The 19009-nt window shown below is 40.0% G+C and overlaps 3 protein-coding genes and 1 long non-coding RNA gene across 4 annotated transcripts in view; 1 reads left to right on the top strand and 3 right to left on the bottom strand.

Moving 5' to 3' along the window:
• Positions 1–9: 9 nt before the first annotated feature.
• On the bottom strand, positions 10–4707 carry ecrg4a (ECRG4 augurin precursor a). The gene is made up of 4 exons (XM_041056632.1): positions 4580–4707; positions 2271–2318; positions 1990–2159; positions 10–447 (listed from the first exon to the last, which is right to left on the bottom strand). Exons 1-4 carry the CDS (start codon positions 4647–4649, stop codon positions 298–300), a joined length of 438 nt encoding a protein of 145 aa, XP_040912566.1. The 5' UTR covers positions 4650–4707; the 3' UTR covers positions 10–297.
• Positions 4708–9038: 4331 nt separating this feature from the next.
• On the bottom strand, positions 9039–9893 carry otos2 (otospiralin 2). The gene is made up of 3 exons (XM_041056635.1): positions 9856–9893; positions 9488–9559; positions 9039–9363 (listed from the first exon to the last, which is right to left on the bottom strand). The coding sequence occupies exons 2-3, from the start codon at positions 9546–9548 to the stop codon at positions 9137–9139; spliced, it is 288 nt and encodes a 95-aa protein (XP_040912569.1). The 5' UTR covers positions 9549–9559; positions 9856–9893; the 3' UTR covers positions 9039–9136.
• Positions 9203–17314, top strand: LOC121194071. The gene is made up of 4 exons (XR_005895350.1): positions 9203–9306; positions 13562–13646; positions 13765–13835; positions 17216–17314. It is a non-coding gene; the product is annotated as an uncharacterized LOC121194071 (long non-coding RNA).
• Positions 14661–19009, bottom strand: part of nck2a (NCK adaptor protein 2a) — a 71819-nt gene continuing 67470 nt past the window's right edge. Inside the window, exons 3-4 of the mRNA XM_041056631.1 lie at positions 17247–18016; positions 14661–16940 (exon numbers count right to left, since the gene is read on the bottom strand). Of these exons, the coding sequence (XP_040912565.1) occupies positions 16746–16940; positions 17247–18016 (965 nt within the window). The 3' untranslated portion in view covers positions 14661–16745. The remainder of the gene's footprint in view (positions 16941–17246; positions 18017–19009) is intronic.

Raw genomic sequence — 19009 nt, 5'->3', positions numbered from 1 at the left:
TTCAGGCAGTTCAAAGCCACATTTTTATTTACAATAGTGCCAGACGAGAGCCAAGACAGTGTCCACTGTTGTATCTAATATGTGGGGATGGAGAGACGGAGCAGAGAATGGGTTACACTGGTGGCTGTATCGAATCAAGACAAAGATGCCAAAGCAGCTGTGTGGCAGGTGTAAGACTAACAAACTGTCACAGACTGTGTTCTTCTAAAGATAAGGCAGAGGACTGACTTACACAAAGAAACAAAACCCCTTTAACCATTCACAGAAGCAGTGGTCTGTGTTTGTGTATGACTGGAGTTAATAGTAGTCATAGTTGACATTTGCTCCGTGTCTGTAAGAACTGGGGTCACGCGGGCCGATGGGGGAATTTTCATCATAGTGATGCTGACGCCCTTGGTCACTGGAGCGTGCTAGGTCCATCCAGTACGACAGGTCAGCCTCCAGCCTCTGGGGATGGAAAAACACCACAGACGTGACTCGTTAGGAAACTCGGCCTCAACAAATCTCAAGCTAATGTACACAGAGGCAGCTGATAAGGTGCTCACTGAGAGTGTCAGCAGGCACAGCTGTGGCAAATACACATGCATGAAAGGCAAACACTGAAAAGGCCAATACTTTGACAGCTTTGGCCTTTTAAGGAAACAGCAGCAAATACCATAAGCACGAGGTGTCATGTATGGGGCTGTTTGAGAAATTCTGCTCTTTTTTCCCTTTTTTGCCCTTGTTATCTGTTCCCTTCATTCCTTATTGTCCTTGGTGAATTCTACATGACAGTCACTGACCTGAAAGAAAACTTACACTGGCGCTGGAAGTGTGGTTATTGTATGTGTGAGAGAGGGAATTTATGTATTGTCATGTACTCAGCTCCATGTTTGTATTTATTCCTTAAGTCAGACAGCAACATTTTGAGGATAAGTGTACCTTTTAAAGAATATCTTTTAGATAACAGACCAAACTACAGTTTACTCCACTTTTGCCACTCCATATTTTTGTCCTTTACGTATCTGAGATTTATAAAGATCCAGATGACTAAAGTTTTTATGGTTTGTTTTCATGTGTTTGTTTATTTGTGTTTTCTTTTTCATGCCATCTCGTTTGTCAGGTTTAAAGCCCCTGAAAATCTGTTTTCTCAAGATATTCAAATTGATGACTAAATGAGCAAAAATAAAACTTAAAGTCAAACTCAAAAATCAAGAGTTAATGTTAGGTGGGTGGTTTGATTAAAACTGGCATCAGATCGCAGTTCTGATCGGTGCACAGACATATGTGTCTGTAGTGTACTGCGTCATGTACACTACAGCCAAGTGACAGTAACACAGACAAAAACACAAATACCGAAATCATCAAAGCTGTTGTTACTTTGTCAGAAAATATTTTGTGTTTTCAGGACTCTGTTGCTCAAAGTAAGAAGCTGAATGAGAAAACAAGTTTTCAAGGCTTTTAAGCGTTTTGAATCAATGCACAGTATTGCACATTCACCACCAAATAACTCTAAACATCACTCCACCATTTTTACAGTCAGTTTTCTAAACACAGTCAGTAGCTGTTGGATGCTGTGGAGGAGCTTTAAGTCTGAGAAAATTACTCAGATTATGACATTATCAGCGTTGTTTTTGCTGAACAGAAAACTACACATTTAGGACAGAATGTCTGTCTTAAAAACGGGGGGCATGACATTTTAAAGACTCCAGCATTAACCAGGCATCAAGGGAATCTGCTGCTGAATAAAGCCAAGCCAAACATGATTTCTTGGTAAGTTTGTCTAGGGAGAGAAATTTTGTATTTCTGTGCTGTGTGTTTTTATTTCTCAGAGCTCTTTAAGGGTGATTTGTGAAAAGGGGGTAAATCTATTTGCTGTTACTGTGACATGGATCAGTTTTATTTTTGCACCTGTCATGTTGACAGCTCCACTGACTATTGATTTCTGTTTTTGTGTGATTTCAGGAGTTCAGAGAAAAGCTGAACTCTCCTGGAACAGACACAACTCACCTGCTCATCAAATCCCATGTACATAAACTGCATAATCCACTGCTGTACGTCCGGTCTGCTGCGATCCCAAATGTTCCTCTTGGTTCTGCTTAGCTTTGCCAGGAACTCTTGAGCCTTAGAAGGAGGGACGGCAACAGATGACTTTGATAGGGCAGTACCAGGTCCTGCCACTGGATGGAAGCACAATAGGGAAAATAATGAAAGGGTATTTTTAAAAACACTTTTAAATGGAGTTGATTTTTCTATCAGCAGCATGACATTGTGGATGTTAAGGATGTTACCATCTCTTTTCTTTAAGATCTTGTGCAAGCTGCTATCACCGGCTGCATCTGTGAAGGTGAGACAACAGAGAGCTAATGAACTGCAGCGTGAACACGATTTATCACCACAGGTAAGTTAATCAGCTGTCATTCATTTCTAAAACATCCACACACACAATGTTGATATTCAGTTTAAAGTGTTTTTTAACGGTCAATCTTTTAAGGCCAACCATACCTTTTTTTTTTTTTTTTTTTTTTTTAATATTGTGCTCGCACTCACTGCTGCAGATTTCCTGATTAGTTTCAGTAGTTTAACACTTTCAATTTTTCCACCCGTCTGAGTTAAATAAACCAATTTCATGGAGGAGAATGTTCTCATCTTTTAATGTCAAAGTTGAGCCTTGAGCAGGTTTAAAGGTGAAATCACAACTCACATTCAGGAATTTTTGCTTTTATCACGCTTGCACATACATATATTTGCTACAGCAACTTACTTCCTGGTGCTGTTCTCTCCCACTGGAGCCATGGAGCTACACTGTGGGGAACGCTCATATAGATGAAGTGTATTAATGAGGTATCTTGTTCTTTGCTGTAGCCAACCAGTTCAGATGACCTTTTATTCTTGTAGTTGGAATTGACTGTTCTTTCAGAGGACTTAATTCCCATACATCAGGGCTGAAGGGCTAAGACATTGCTAGGTTAGAATACCAGGTGCCTCAAAACAAGCACAGAAATCCAGTCCATATCTTAATGTAGACTCTGCCTTAGCTTAAGCACAACACATTTTCATTGTGTGGTTAGAAGAGGAAGGAGAAAATTGCTTGCTTATGTTTTTTTTTCTCTCCAGCTTGTGTTGCAAATGAGCTATGAACAGCAAATTCCTGCTGACTTTTTCTCATTACTGAAACCTAGTCTGTCCTCAACATGTGCAGTTTGAGTCATTTTTTTCTGCAGCTTTTGCCTGGGTTGTTTACAAATCTTTCCCACAGACATTGTTAGAAATGAGTGAACCTCCTGACATCGGCCTAACAGAGGACGGATGCATTACAGCTGCCTCATAATGACAGGAAAACTATAAAAATGGATAAACTTATACATAACCAGCACTGCCACCCATTTTTTAGCCATGCTAAATCTATGAAGGTATTCTCTGCTTTGGAAAAGACTGGCAGTAAAGTGAAGTATAACTTATGTGTAATAAATGGGATAATCGTGCCATAAAAATGTAATGGTCCTTAGCTGAGACAAAAATAGGTTAAACATATTTTCAAGGAGAATAACTTGAACACTTCTGTTCTTAATATTTCACTGGATAGAAGCACCCATTTTTTAGCCATGCTAGAGCTAGAGCCCTGTGGCACTCCTCAGAAGCTGGAGGTATCAGAGGTCTGATTACCAAGACTAGATAAGAAAAAAGTATGCACTGCTCTCTGCCAGGTGCAGAGTGCAGTGCTGCTGTAGGGACTGCATGATTTACACTGTGTTGCAGATTTTGGTTTTACTAGACTGGGAAGCTGGAAGTAGTTATTAAGAAGGTTTATCCCATTTATTACACATAAGTTATACTTCACATTACTGCCAGTCTTTTCCAAAGCAGAGCATACCTTCATAGATTTTTGTTTATTTGATGAGCTAGTCTTATTTTTCAGTTGTTCAATCTTTCATTTTCAAACATTCAGAGACTTGAATTGAAGGTGGATTATAATATAAATCTGACATGTTGGTCAATGTGATGGATTTGTCATATAAAGTGAGATTAAAATCTGTGTATATTGAGTTTTGTTCCAAACTAGAATGAATAGAGTAGAATGGCTGCAATTAAGATTGACAAATTGCATTCAACTACGTGCTGTGCTCTGAAAAGTGTGACGCAGAAATGAAAATTACGCTCTATTTTGAGTAAATAAGATATGACATGCAGAACTATTAGTATGGCCCTTTTAAATCTCTTCTCTTGTTGATTGATGAGTCCACATTTTCTCTGTACTGTTTCCGTTTTACTCGTCAAAGTTGCGTGCGTGTGTCAAAGGTGTGTGCCACAGGAAGTGTGAAAATCATCACTTCAAACATTTTTTAAGAAAGGCTGCACTTTTTCCTTTTTATGTTGTTTACGAACAATTTCTATAAGATATCCCACAAACTCTGACATGCAGTAATTTTTTTCAGCTGCTGGTGCTGTTAAAAATCTGCTAGCGCCATTAAAGCCTGGCAACACAAAAATCTAGAAATAAATACAAAAGTAGAAGGTGAATGACATACTAAAACACTTTAAAAGCAAAGCACAAGTAAAGCAGAAACAAAGCCAAAGAAAAGAACATAACTGAGCTCACCTCTAAGTGTCAACATTGTCATCAATACAGCCAGCCCTATTAACCTCAAACAGAGCTGCTTGGATGCCATTTTGTATGCACTCAGAGTCTTTACAGAGCTGCTTGAAGGCAGTAACTGTGCGTAAACTGCTGCACAACCAAAGGGAAGAGTGGGCGGCAGCCCAGACATTCCAAGTGGAAACTGGCCTATGGCAGTGGGATATCTTTTACCTCCCTGCCTACAGACAAGACTGCAACTGTGAGCTTTTCCTCTCTTAAATGAGTTTTCATGTGTCCCAAGTATTTTTCCATCTCCCATTACACAAGTAGCAGTGAGAAGGGAGAAAAAGTTCCATTTTACCTATTAAAAAAACTGCAATTTGAACTTTTTGAAACACATAGTTACAATAGAAAGAACAGAAAATATGATTGCCCTGTCTGAGGTGATTGTCTAGCTGCCAAGTGTAAAACATGCTAAATAATTCAATCTCTGTTTGGAATTTTACACGTTGAAGGTGTCTGTAATATCTATGACAGCATTGACAGGAGACACCTGGGCAGTGGCAAGAGCTACTTGAAATTAATTTCAATTGTAAGTCAGTGACCAATAGTGAAATACCTGTGGACCTCTTGGCTCTTGTTTAAAACATCAGTGGCTCAACCTGGTGACTGCATAAGAGAGCATGTGTCTTGAGGGGGGAGTCTCATGAAGGTTAGAGAGACCTAATTCAGTGAAAATATAGTGTGATGCTACAGGTTAAAATTTGTTGAATACGTTATGAATGAAATATTTTGATTTAATTGCATCTATTGTTTCATAGTTTAATCTCCAGCTAAACCTCCCCCTTAAGTTATTAAAAACCTTTAGCCTAGGGGGATACCACAGTTACCCCCGACCCACCCAGTGTTTTTCAGCTTACATTGTGCACACTTTACCTTGCCTTTACCTTTACCTTGATTCTTATAATGGGGGTGTGGTAAAACAAACTTCTCACACACAGATAATTGCAAGTTCAGCAGCAAAGATATTCTCCTTTCACTTGAATAAAAAATGCTCGTTGAGCACAAGAGGTGAAAAACTTTTAAACATTTCCATCCACGTTGTGCGCACCATCGCACACATGCTTTAGTGTTTCTTCCACTGACTTTACATTGGGAAGCAATCATGCACATAAAGATAACTTTTCTAGACTCTCGACAAGTTTTACAAATACAAAACATCCGTGGACTGAGAATATGAAAAGTTACAATTGAGCTTGTCTGCAGTTGGTAATTTCCTGAACACCAAAATCACTGAATGTATTTAATTGCTTTTTATCTCATTTGAATAAGGAAGATTGTGCTTTATGGAATGCTTTAATGACTGGTGTCACTGTTCATACAGTAATTATGACCTTTGTGACACCAGAGTGAATGATAAAATGCCACTTTAAAGAGATTTACTTCAGAAATTCTCATTTGACTTGGCTTGAACCTGTCATGATAAATGAGTGTGTGTGTGTGTGTAGGGGGGTGTCAGAGAGGGAGAACGTTTGGTTTGGAACTACAAACAGTCTCTCAGTCTCTCACGAGTAGAGCTGGAATGCATGAAACCAAAAGCTGGCTGATGGTTGTGCTGCTTTGATGATGCATTTTGGAGAGAAGAGAGAGAAAGAGGAAAGAGATGGAAGATAGATGAATACAGCTTAAGACATGAATGAGGATGAATATTCTTAGAAACTCTTTCTTTCCTTATTTCATCATTCAGGCTTTGCCAAAAGGGTCAACATCGTCTTTGTGAAGCCTGCGTTTCGACAGCTGTGCACCCTCTCACACACAAAATTCAGGGCCAAACGCTGAAACTTGGCAAGGAAGTGAATTCAGTTGAAGAGACTGAGTCGTGGCTGGTGTGTTTTAAAGCTCAGTGAAAGGCACAAGCCTCCGCTCTCAGCAGGCATACCTACAGATATGATTTCCTCACAGGAGGAGAAAGCTACGTCCCAGACTTCTGCTTAAATCCTACAATAGGCTCACTGTCCTCATGCACATACACTACTGGGCAAAAGTTTTAGGACACCCCCATTTTTACAGCTTTTATTGAAATTTGAGCAGATTTAGTCTTGTGAATAACACTAAATGGTGCAAAGATAAGCACTAAACTGCCAGAGGTTACAAAAGAAACTCACAAAAAACTGAGAAATCAGTTTTTGGCCTGTTTTCATAGAAAACAAGCCCTTTTCATGGATTAAGAAACTGGTGAACTTACAGTTTTCCTGAAAAGTGAAAGTAAATGAAGCTCTGAAAGTTGCAAACAGTTCCTACAGGTGCCCCAACTTTTGTTTATGACTTATAAACCTACAGCCTGTTACTCCAGCCCTGAAGTATTATTTGGACAGTACTGTACTGCACTGCAGGACACAGTACTGTATATTTCCATCATAATGATGAGAGACACGCAAGTATCAAAGGAAGACAGACTGGTTGCTCAGAGGTTCATCCTGCACGTTAGAAGAAAAAAAGAGAACCAGATGGTGGTTTCACATAATGAAGACCAGCACAGTCTCCAGACTTGAACCACATGCAACAGTGTTGGGACAAACTTTCTGAACAATATTTGATTTTGTAGAAACGACATCACAAGAATGTGTTCAGCTGCTAAATGAGTAAAACATTTAGATTAAATTTAGTCCAACAAGAAGATTCTATGATTCTGTGTTTTTAAAATCTCCAATTGTTTATTCATTCAATGCTTTAATTTCAGATCCACTGAAACATTTTACTGTGTAAATTTAAATAACGTCTGGAAAAACTTTTGACCTGTAGTGAAGATGGAAAACTACAGATGGAAAACAAAAATATTAAAGGGAAAACAGATTCCTGTGGATTTCCCGCGATTAGCATACAGATTTTCTGAATCTGAGCTATACAGATCTTTTGCTTGAAAGTCTAAAAACACTTTGTGGATACAGACACACACAATCACTGATTACTCATGTTTCCCTTAGGTGCCATTTGTAATTCTCAGCCACAGAGCAGATTGGAGCAAGAGAGGAGAATGAGAACTGGGGATGAAAGACATAAAGGGCAGAGAGAACATGATGTTTCTGCAGGATGAAAAATTTCATAGCCACAAAACCTTCATCTGACCTCTGGTTTGATCTTGCCTATCCAAATGTGTCACACATTGCGCTGGAAAGAACTGGAAAGCGTTGGGATATGTGGACACCATGACTCAGTTTCAGGTACAAAGCTTTCTTTCCATTTGCCTGCAAATCTGTGAAATAAGCATCTCAGCTTCAGAGCCTTCCTGGACCGAGATAAAGCAGAATAAAGCAATCCTCTCATATGTTTCAATGTGTTTGTTGTGCCGGGATTTAGGAGCTGGAACACTGTAAGATCAGAGAATTGAGATAGAAGGACTCAATTTTAGAAAATCTAGCCCATTCATTTTTCAGCATAGCCCCCTCCTACATTTACACACTTAGTCCAGTGGTTGAGGATCCTACAGGTCATTTCTTTGTCAAAGTCAGTGTCTTGGATCTGCAGAAAGTGGTTCACAACAGCGCTGCCCTGCAATTTTCAATAACCCAATAGAGAAATACCAGAAAAGTTACTAACTTCAAACTTTTTGCATAGTAACTCAAAGGAACTGCATGTGTTTGTAATGAGAGCTGCATAACTCATCTTCTTCTTCTACCAACACATGAACCACCCTTCTTAACTTCTGTGTGGAGTCTAAGAGAACCTCAGTGGTGGAAGAAGTACTCAGATCTGTCTCTAAATCTTTAATTTTTTTGAGAAATATTGAATGATTCAACTTCTTTGATCCTCTAACAATTATTTAAATGAAACCATCTTACATGTTCAGAGGTGAAATATCTCAGCGGTGGAAGAAATACTCAGATCTGTCTCTGATCTTTAATTTTTTGTGAAATATTGGATGATTTGACTTCTTTGAGCCTCTAACAATTATTCAAATGAAACCATCTTAAAACTTTAGGGGGGGAATATCTCTTTGGTTTAACTGCTGACAATTTGTAACTAGTAACTATAAATGTCCTATAAATGCAGTGTTGTAAAAGGTACAATAATTCACTCATAAATGTAGTAGTGTAAAAGTATAAAGTAACATAAAATGCATAAAAAAGGAAATTATAAAGTCAAAAATGAAGTCATTCCTTTCCACCACTGAAGAACCCAGCTGTAAAACTTAAATCCAGTGGGTTGGTAGTGACAAAGGTTTTATGCAGCACTTCCCCTCCCTAATCCTTTTTGAAGAGTATTTGGATTGCTGCTGCTGGAGTTTAACAGTTTGTGCATAAGATATCTTGACAAAAACTTGGCATAACACTAACTACTAAAATCAAATGTGTAGTGCTAAAATAAGTTTGTTCTAAAATGAAGAGTCACCGCTTCAGTACTTTTCTGCATACCAGTTTAATTAGGTTAGAAGAAAAGAAAAGGAAATATTTAGCTGAAAACAAAATTGATAATTTCTTCTTTTTATACATATACAAAGGGTAACAGCACCACTACTGATCATCTAAACTATAAACATGTTACAGGTGACTTCTACCCTCCTTCAGACTCTTCTCTGCCTTACTCCTCAGGTTGAGGATCAGACTCGGGACTGTCATAGCCCAGCTCGCTGCCGATGGGGAAGTGAGCCCAGAAGGTACGAGCCAGGTCCTGCATCCCGTCACTAGCTGCCTGAGCTCGTAGCTCCTCCAGCCATCCGAAAAAGTCAGACGACCACAAGCCCCAATAGGGTAAGCTTCGTTTCTCCCTCACCTCCTTCCCACCGGTGGCTTCACTCTCCTCTGCTCCTGTCAAAAAAGACAGAAAAAGAGGTGTGAGCGTTATTTCACACCTTGTCTGGCATTTCACGACAGCTGTATGTCACAATCTCTATTCCATTCACGTTATGGCATTTATAAGCTGCTGCTGTACCTGTAGGACACAGGATGCCGAGTAGAAGAGAACAAAGCAGAGACACATACAGTGCACGCATGCTTTCAGGAGCTGAAAAACAACACAAAAGACTTGACCTGAAAAAAAAAAGAAAGTCATTCTGTCCAGCAGTCTTTGCGAGAGAAATGTGTCCATCAGAGAATTCAGGCATGTAGAAAATCTTAGCAACACTTGCATCTCAAGATCGCAATGTGGTGCTGAAATGTAATGTTTTCAGGAGAACAGTAAGTTCTTTCGAAAGTGGTCAACCTACAACACAACTGTGTGTGTCTACAAAGTGGGAAAAAAGCTTCCATATGTGAATATCAGCTCTGCTTCATTAAATATGGTCTTCTGTCTTGTCCTACCTGGTCAGCAGCAGATTATGCTTGTGGTCCTGTTGCTCGTCCTTCTCCCCCAGACTGATCTGAGGGTAATGACTTCATCACAGTTACAAAAAGAGGAGAAGGCAGACATGTTTGTTTTTCACATTTTGCCTCTTTACTCCTCCAAAACCCCTTTCACACCTCACATGTCCATACGCATTTCACAGGGAAAAACATCATCACATTTTCTGGCCATGAAGTATAAAAAAATATACTAATGTGTTGTTAGAATGTTTGAATTTTTTTCTCTAAACTACAGATGATTTAGACCAGCTGCTGTCCTCCCCATCATATTAAAATACCAAAGAACCACTCATTATTTCACTGCTAAATACATTTGGCCTTAAGCTATATGGATTTTTTTTCCAAGTTGAAAAGGAGTGAGAAGAGCAGAAGGAAGAGTGAAAACATGGGTGTAAGAAGATAAAAAAAAACACGCACCAGACAGTTTTCACACCTGGTGTCCAGACAGACTGTACCAACATTCAGCCACAGGGTGTAAAAGTTAGTTGATCTTTATTTTTATTTTTATTTTTTTTCTTTGGGACCATCTATTTATCTGCTCCCTCCCTGGATGTTGGTTTCTATTTATCTGTTCTCTCCGTGGATGTTGGTTTCTCTCAGGACACCGGCAGAGGTAGAAGGGGTTATGACTGTTGGTCAGAGAAAGTTACAGTGCTTTGACAGAGGACAACCTTCACAAACTCGGCTGCTAAACAACCTAAATAGCACCTTAAAACAACCCAAAAACTGTCTAACAGCCCATAAATAAATAAAAATGTGAGAATCTGCTGCTTTTTAATATCTTTGGGATTTGCAGTGTTGGTCGAACAAAACTAGACATCACCTTGAGCTCTTGGAAGTTATGTGTATCTGTCATCGTTTTTATAGGATAAAAGATTCATTGATTAATCAAGAAAGTAAGCTGCAGACAAATCGATAAAAATAAGGGTTACTTGCCGCCCTACAGAGGAATAAGCTTGAACTACACAGGAAATACTTGTGAGATTTGTTCACAATACAAAAAATAAAAAACATCTCCAGCTTTATCCTTGACGAAAGGAGCAGCCTGAGAATGTGAAACGGCCTTTTGTATAAATGTAAAGTAAAAGACCAGATTAAAACATTTCCATCAGTATGCGTACTGGAAGGAGCATATCGACATGAACGTAAGCAGCTGTTGAGCTTTTAACAGGTCCTTTACAATGAGACGTAATAAGGACTGAATAAGGTGGAGAGAAGTCCGAGGAGAAGAAATGAGCAACACAGAGGAACCATTATCTTGTCAATGCATCACTGCTTGATGGCAACCAGGCTTGCAGTTAATGTTGCTGTATTTACCGGGACTTATACACTCCAGATCTCACAATATCCTACTTAGCATAATCCATTACCCATTTGTGCCTCTCAATGTGATGTACTGTGTTTCTTGTGATTTCAGGAGTGTGTGTCATTCTTGTGCTCGATTGTGTTTGGGCATGATTTCAATAGAGTGCCATTTTTTCCATGATGAGAAAAGACACTTATTGGTGGTAGGCGAAGGGAGGTGAGGGAGGAAGCAATGGGAAATGGGAAAGAAATGAAGGAATGACAGCAGAAAATTTAATATTGTATTTCCAGTTTTACTTTTTTGTTAAGGTGACTCTGCTGTGGCCCTGACAAATGCAAACAAAAAAGAAGCCAAGGCTGTCATTATTTGACTCCATAAAACAGATCTGAAGGTCTCCAAAACCGTAATTTCAACCGTTGCATTTCAACAACTAAAAGTGATTGCAAGCTCAGCTCCTCCACTGTTAAACAGCCAAATCACCATTTTTTAGATATCATCAGCTAATTGCTGATGAAATGGATGCTGTTATTTGTTCCTGAATTTTGAACAATTTTTAACCAGCACTTTAAGCCTTTGACACTTCTCATACTTGAGATTGAGATCGATCCCTGGTTCCCCCAAGTCCACATCTCAAAGTGTCCATAGGTAAAATACTTAAGCCCAAATTGCCCCTGATGGCTGTTCCATCAGAGGGTGAATGGATGAATGTGGCATGTAAAGCACTTTGAGTGGTTGATAAGACTAGAAAAGTGCCACATAAGTGCAGTCCATTTACTGTTTCCAAGAATGGCGAAATGTTATCTTGATGTTATGAAAAATTGCTAACATATCCTTTGATTATCCGTGTTGTTCCTGTTTTTATCATGTGCCAGTTGTTTTTTTTCTGTATAGAAAATGACTGATTGGCTAAAAGCCAGTTTGTTTATATTTGGCAATGAATGTCATTCCTAAAAGCAGCAGAACACACATGCAGACAGAAAGTTGTAGAATTTAAACTACAACTTATGTAGCAGCCCACATTGATTTAACATGGGACTTCTTTTTCTTTTTTGCTAGCCTTTCTTGCTTTTCTGTTTTCTATTTTGTTGGTTGTTAGTCGATGGAGCTGGGTGGAATCGTTTTCTCCAACCTGTGACATCTGTGCCAGCTCTCTGAAAAGTTCAAAAGACTGTCTTTGTTTCCAGTCTCCCTCTTTTCTTTTTTTGGCTTTCAGCATCCTCCTCAAATGTTTGCCTGTCCTACACACCTTTGTGTGACTTCTCATTTTGTTTCCAACCTTTAGGCGGAAGGTAACAAATGGGGGCTTGTTTGGGATCAAAACAAATGTTTTGAAGTTACTTTTTTTGGGTGAGTTTTAAGATTTAATGATAATTTGGTCGGTGCAGTTAATACCTCTTTTAACAAAATGATTGCTTGTCCATAAGTTTGTAGACATTTGATCTTTTGTCAAAGGACCGAATGACCTTTTGTTTGAAAACACTGTTTAGTCACAGATTTTGTCTTAACACAGACATTGTTGTCTAAAGCACTTCTTCCTGTTTAAAGGTGTTGTGGTCGCAGGGAACTGACTCTGTCACGGAGGCTATTGTCTTGAATACCACTGACTGTGATGCAAATTACAGCTCTGAGTTTTCCACCAAGAGATGTTGGTTGATCTGTCTTTACATCTTGATGTGGGTGTTACCTGCAAGGTCAAACAACCTTATACCATGGAGGCATGGAGAACAAGGCAACATCATAGATTCTTCATTTAGATTCTGAGGAACACTATTATTTGGGACCAGCGCTGATTTATAGTAAAGTAATTGTACATATACTGTGATTTACTAACTTAAAAGTGGATTTGATGTTAAATAGCTCTTTTTCAGCTCTCCATCCGCATCTACCCTTTTGGTTTGCTTTTATTTCCTTTTCTTTATTAGTCAAGTAAAGTAAGTCAATTTTAGATTACAGATCTTGAGAGGTCTCCTTTGTTAGTCTGTCCTTGAGCCAGAGTGTAACATTTTTCTTTCTTGGATTTGAAACTGAATTTTAAAAAACGCTGAATGAAACATGTCCAAAAAAGAAAAATTGTTCAAAATTCTGATATCAATTAAAAATGTTAATTTTAATCAAATTCATTTTGCTCAGTGCTGAGTTGCCTATATTTTCAGGTGGTTTATTTATTTATTTATTTATTTATTTTATATATATATATATATATAACCCCCCCCCCCCCCACTCTGAGCCAACTGGAAACTGTTCTTCTTAAAATCTAACATACGCACATAATCCCTCTGTCCCTTCAGGAAATTGAATTCACTGGTAGCCAACCAAACTGATGCTGTGCTTTTTTTGTAATGTAAATATTTCTTGCAGGCACATAATGTGGATATTGAAAATGTGAACGCCATCAGGTGACAGTGCAAGAAGCCCAATGGTGCCATCATGTGGATATTTAAAGGTACTAGAGCCCACATTTCAGTGACAGCTTTGCAATGTCAACAAATTCTTTCCTCTGTGGTTGAGCACATTTTTATAATCACCATGACAAACATTGTTGTCCTGTTTTATTTTCCCAGGTGGACACCGGTCTGTAAATGGAATTTGGTCCAAAAGAATAATTGAGTAATTGAACTTCTCCATCCAAAAGGTAATACATTTGTGTCACTCAAATGTAGTACATAAACCATAGTAGTGTATAAGGTACGTTTCAGTCATCTGTCTCACTTAGATATATGATAGCCCAGCTGTTTGCAGCTAGGTGCCATCAAAGCCGAGGTAGATGGTGCTTTAATTGTGACTGACGCAGACACAAACTCTCCTCTCAGGAGACCACAAACATCATCCAGACTCTGGTTACACAAGTTGACAGATCCAGTATCTAGCAAAATGTCTAGGGGGGCGTAACAGAAAATATTTTGTGCCAGTCTACTGTATTGAAATAACCTGCTTGTAAATAAGGCAAGCTATACTGTATGTATCAAACAAATTAAAACCTACTTCAAACATCCAAATAACTTATATTCAAGCTATAGCACAGTGACCATTTTGTTGCTCATCTGATCACAGTTCCAAACACTGGCCAATTTTAGTCCTTACAGATCAACAACAATAGAAAAGCAGTAACTTCTGTCAGTTCAGGAGTGATAGGAGGGCTGTGTGTTTTTGAGTTAAACAACACAACAGATGTGGAAGACAGATTGGTCAGCGATAGCTCAGGTGGTGGAGTGTGTCGGCTATTAAACATAGCATTGGTCGTCGCCAGCGCTACATCTGTGGCTCTTCCGTGGCAAGGTGTCCTTGAGTACAATACTGAAACCTGAATGAGACTGTATGTAGTGAACAAAAGAATACAAAACAAAGGAAGACTCTGACTTTCCCTCATAGTTAAGATGGTTTTCTTTACAGATTTCTAATTAACCAACAGTCAGGACGATAACCAATCACACGTTTCAACGATTTTAGTATTCTTCAAAAATTTTTATTGAACAAAAGTATTTCAATTCTCATCACGTTGTCGGTGATACAGTACCATAGTTGGATCTTAACGATTCATATATGCACCTCATCTTATTTTGAATATATACATACAGTGGAGACAAGAATTAAATAACAATGCTCAATAACATTCAGATATATCATATAAAAGCTGAGGACCCCATGATCAACACTTCCATTGGTAAACAAATGCACATAGCAAAGGAAACAGAAAATGTTTGGTAGGACTAGAAGTATTTTCATTACAAACCAGATGACAGTATATTTGGTTTCTTGACAGTGAAAGATGAGTGTTATTAAAAACTGACCATTCGTTAAGTCCCACCAACCCTCACTGACTGTTGCTACGCCTGTAAGATAACTGTGGAAATTGGGAACTGCGACACATTTGCTGCTAGAAATCTCTAGTAATTTTTGAAACAATGGATCCTTGATTTCAGACAGATGTAGACAAAAGAAGGCTTCTCATTTCTAGGTTCTTGGTCTTGTAAAGGCAAGATACATTCCTTCCAAATTCTTTAGGTTTAAATGCCTTGTATCGCTCTTAATACAATCCTGCCGTGCTCAGTTACGTGCCCAGCTACATTTGGACAATCGCTGTTTGGAAGAGGGCTTTAACGAATGGTCAGTAGCTGTTGCTGGACTTGCTTCATTAACTAGAAAATACCTCCAAATCATGTGTGATTCATAAATGTAGAGCTTAGGGCTGCCCCTTCCTAGTTGGTTTACTTCTGGGGTCTGAAGTCAATCGCTAAATTGTATAGAACTTTTTTGTGTAGATGGCTTTTTCTGCAAAATTTTCTGTAGTCACAAGATATAATCACCTTTGACAAATACCACATCAGGAGAAGTACTTTTTCTAACTGCATTTATTCACAGGAGCTGGAGCAGATAAAGTGTATTTACTCAAATGTGTTACCCAAGAGGTTTTTATTATTCTTCAGTCAGTATCCTCATGTAGCTACAGACACATACTGGAGAACAATGTGACACAATATAAAGCATGAGCATAGAGCTATGAATGAATGCCAAGTATGGTGAGTGCAGTGCAGACCTGGAGCCAGTAGTATGGGTACAGGGTGGCACATTTGGTTACATTGATAAACATTCAGACTCTACAGGAATTCAGATTTCTCCCCTATTGCATTAACGTTTCCTCCCGCTGCCTTTAAGAAGTATTACAGGAAGTACTGTATCCACATTTTCAACACATTTAACATCACTAATAATGGTCTGTGGAGACAGAAACGAGGAGGAAAAAGTAACAGAAGACACAAATTCAAATGGGGAAGAGAAATCATGTAGAGGAATGGTGAAAAAAATAGGAGAAAAAGGCAAGAGAGTGATTCTGGTCACTTTGTGAAGTCACTGTATGAAAGAGCAATGATTCAAACCTCCAGAGAGGAATTTAAATTAGCTTCTGGAAAAAAAAACTTTAACTCAGGAACAAGCACTTTAAAAAACAAAACAACAACAACAACAACAAATTAACAAAATAAAACGATGGCCAGCAATTTGACAGGACAACGGCAGAGTCAGGTCCCTCAGAGGTTTGCGTCCTCTTCAAACTGTTAAATGTCTTGTCTCTCTGTGTGGATTAAGAGCAATGGTGTAACCTACAATGTGCGTGGTAGTAAATGGGCATTATGTATGACATCAGAAGGAGAGCGCAACCCCCAACAAGGCCTCAGGCGTTCTGTTAGCAGCAGGTGAGGTCACTGCACGTTAGCACATCCAGAATAGAGAGGCTTATTATGCACTGTGCTGCATACGAAGGATGTGGCTGGGTATGCACTGTCACAGAGCACAGTCTTGGGGCTAACTGCTCGGCTGCAGAGCTAGAAAGAGTTTCACCTGGTCACCAGCAGACGGCGACAGAGAAAACTTAGAGGAGTGACTGAGGATCTGGATGCGGTACAGACGCCACAGCGAGAAGGTTCAGAGCTAAGGCTTGCGTTAAGACAGTTAGGGAGTGGCGTTAGTATTGTGTGTTTAGTGTGTATGAGAGAGTGTGTTTTTGTGTGTGTGAGAGAGATCCAGTGTAGGTGTGAGGATGTGTGAATCACAGCAGCGCTTTGACCAGGTACAGCTTCTCTCCATGTTCGCTGGTAAAGATGGGGGCTTTCTTGTAGTGCTCCACTAGTTCATCCATGGAGTTGAACCTGCGCTGGCCGATACAGTAGACTCCATCTGACAACTGCACTTTAAAGTGCTTATTCTTACCCACTGCCTTCAGAGACACAGAGAAATCACTGGGCTGGAAAATAAAGAGAGAAAGAGTTATTGATAGTGGCAGAAATATGAGAGAATGACAGAAAAAGACATGCAATGAAATATAAAAACAGAGTACTTAAAGCCAGCAGGTGGCAGTACACACACATTTAAAAATCTGCTACATGGGAAATTTTGGACTCCAGTGAAATAAAGTAAAAATTCTTCACTTTTATTCCTAGATCAAAACTGAAAATGAAAACTTGAGAGCTATTTAAGATTTTTTTTAACTCTCTACTTGTTACTTTTTTTTTCCACCAGCTGTAGTCATGACTTCACCTGACAGACTCACCGACGACTCGCTGTCTCGTATGAGGAAGTCGCCCTCCTCTCCTCTCTCGTTGAGTATACACTCGGCCTGGTGTCTGGTGATGTTGCCGTAGTACCAGTCCCTCCCAGCGAACTTCCCTGAGCGTGCCGGCGCCACGAAGCGGTTCTGTGGGGAGCTCGACGTAGAGGAGGGCAGGCCAGGCCGCTCGTCCAGCACCATCACATAGTTTTTAGGTACCAGGCCCACAATGCCACGTGAGTTTTTACACCTCCACCACTCTGGGTCATTCTCAGGCTTCTCCACCACCTCCATGACCTCTCCCTTCTCAAAGTTCAGCTCCTCCTCTGTTACAGAGCTGAAGGGGTAGAGAGTTTGAACCAGGTGTAGCACTCCACCGCGGCCGCCTGCACGCCCGTTAGCCAACAAAGTCCCTTGAGAGCCTCCGTGGTAGACCCGTGAGGAGTCTCCCTCTCCTCTGTCATCTGCTCCCCCGAGCTCCTCCTGGACGTAATTGGAGGGAAACCAGCCCACACGGCCCGTCTGGCTGCCCCGCCACCAGCCGTCACTACACTTCTCCATCACGATGACCCTGGAACCCTTGACCAGGGTCAGCTCGTCATCCCTCTCTGCTGTGTAAGCAAACTTGACCACGGCGGGGATATTGAGGTCGTAGATTCTCTCAGCAGCTCCTCCTCCCCCGCTCCCGCTGCCATTGGAGGGATACTCTGTGTCTGAGCTTGGCGTTGGGGAAGCATCACGGGCGCTTGTCTTCCTCTTAGTTTTTCCCAAACCTGCAACATGAAGGGAAGCAAAAGAGAATAAAGTAAATGCTGTCTGTGTTTAAAACAGTCGGCAGATCCTTTTCTTTTTTTAATATCTTTAGCCATTAAATTAACACTGCATTATTTGATGTTTTTGACAACTTTGAGAAAAGGCAACAAGCTGGAAACAAAGCCTTGACACATTATCACCTTATTATTGTTGTGGCTAACATGTTAACAAGCAGCTGCCAGTTTACACATCCAGCAGATACAGAGTAAATTGCCATTCATTTGGAGTTGTTTGTGCATGTAATTCCAATATTACACGCACAAACAATATTAATTCTCCCTTCACCTTTGTCTTGCTCTCCACCAGTATCTGGGTTTCTAACTTCTTAATGTTCCACTGTGTTCACCAGATAGATGCTAACTTTATGTGTCTGATGTTTGATGGTTTATCAAAGCTTTTTTGTCTGCAAAACAGCTGCCTGCTGTGTCTTTAAACAGCAATGCTGATACGGTGAGAGTGAACCAAAGCAGTAAAGCTGCGAACCGTAAAATCAAAACAATGAGCTGAAAGACGCCAAACTGCCCTATAGAGCAGAGGGGAATTGCAGAGTTGGGTGATAAAGCAGTAGTAAGAGGCTGTGATCACAGGAAAAAGGTTTAGAATGAAAAAGGCCTGAAGGCCAGTTTAGGTCAGCAGGAAACTAATTGAGGCTGCAAGTTGCGCTCATGGGCCCTGAGAAGCACAAAAAAATTAAAGCTGCAAGCAGCGATGGGCGGGCCCTCGCACCCCTTGCGAGCCGCGGGAGTCGCAGGCAATGCAGCCACGCACAAGAGTCCTCCTATGTCCTCTCCTCTCTCCTGCTCTTCTCCCCAGTGAAGCACAGCAGTATACAACAGAAAAGACATGGCCCCTTCCCAGCAGGTGGCGCTATGACTGTACCATCATATAAGCATATGAATGAGTTGAGAGTGTGAAGGTCATCCTGATCATCTGTGAGGATCAAACATGTAATT

The sequence above is a fragment of the Toxotes jaculatrix genome, chromosome 15 (genome assembly GCF_017976425.1).
Source record: "Toxotes jaculatrix isolate fToxJac2 chromosome 15, fToxJac2.pri, whole genome shotgun sequence".
In the NCBI taxonomy this organism is placed as follows: Eukaryota; Metazoa; Chordata; class Actinopteri; family Toxotidae; genus Toxotes; species Toxotes jaculatrix.
Note: the sequence above shows the minus strand (reverse complement) of the source record. Positions and strands in the feature narration are given on the sequence as shown.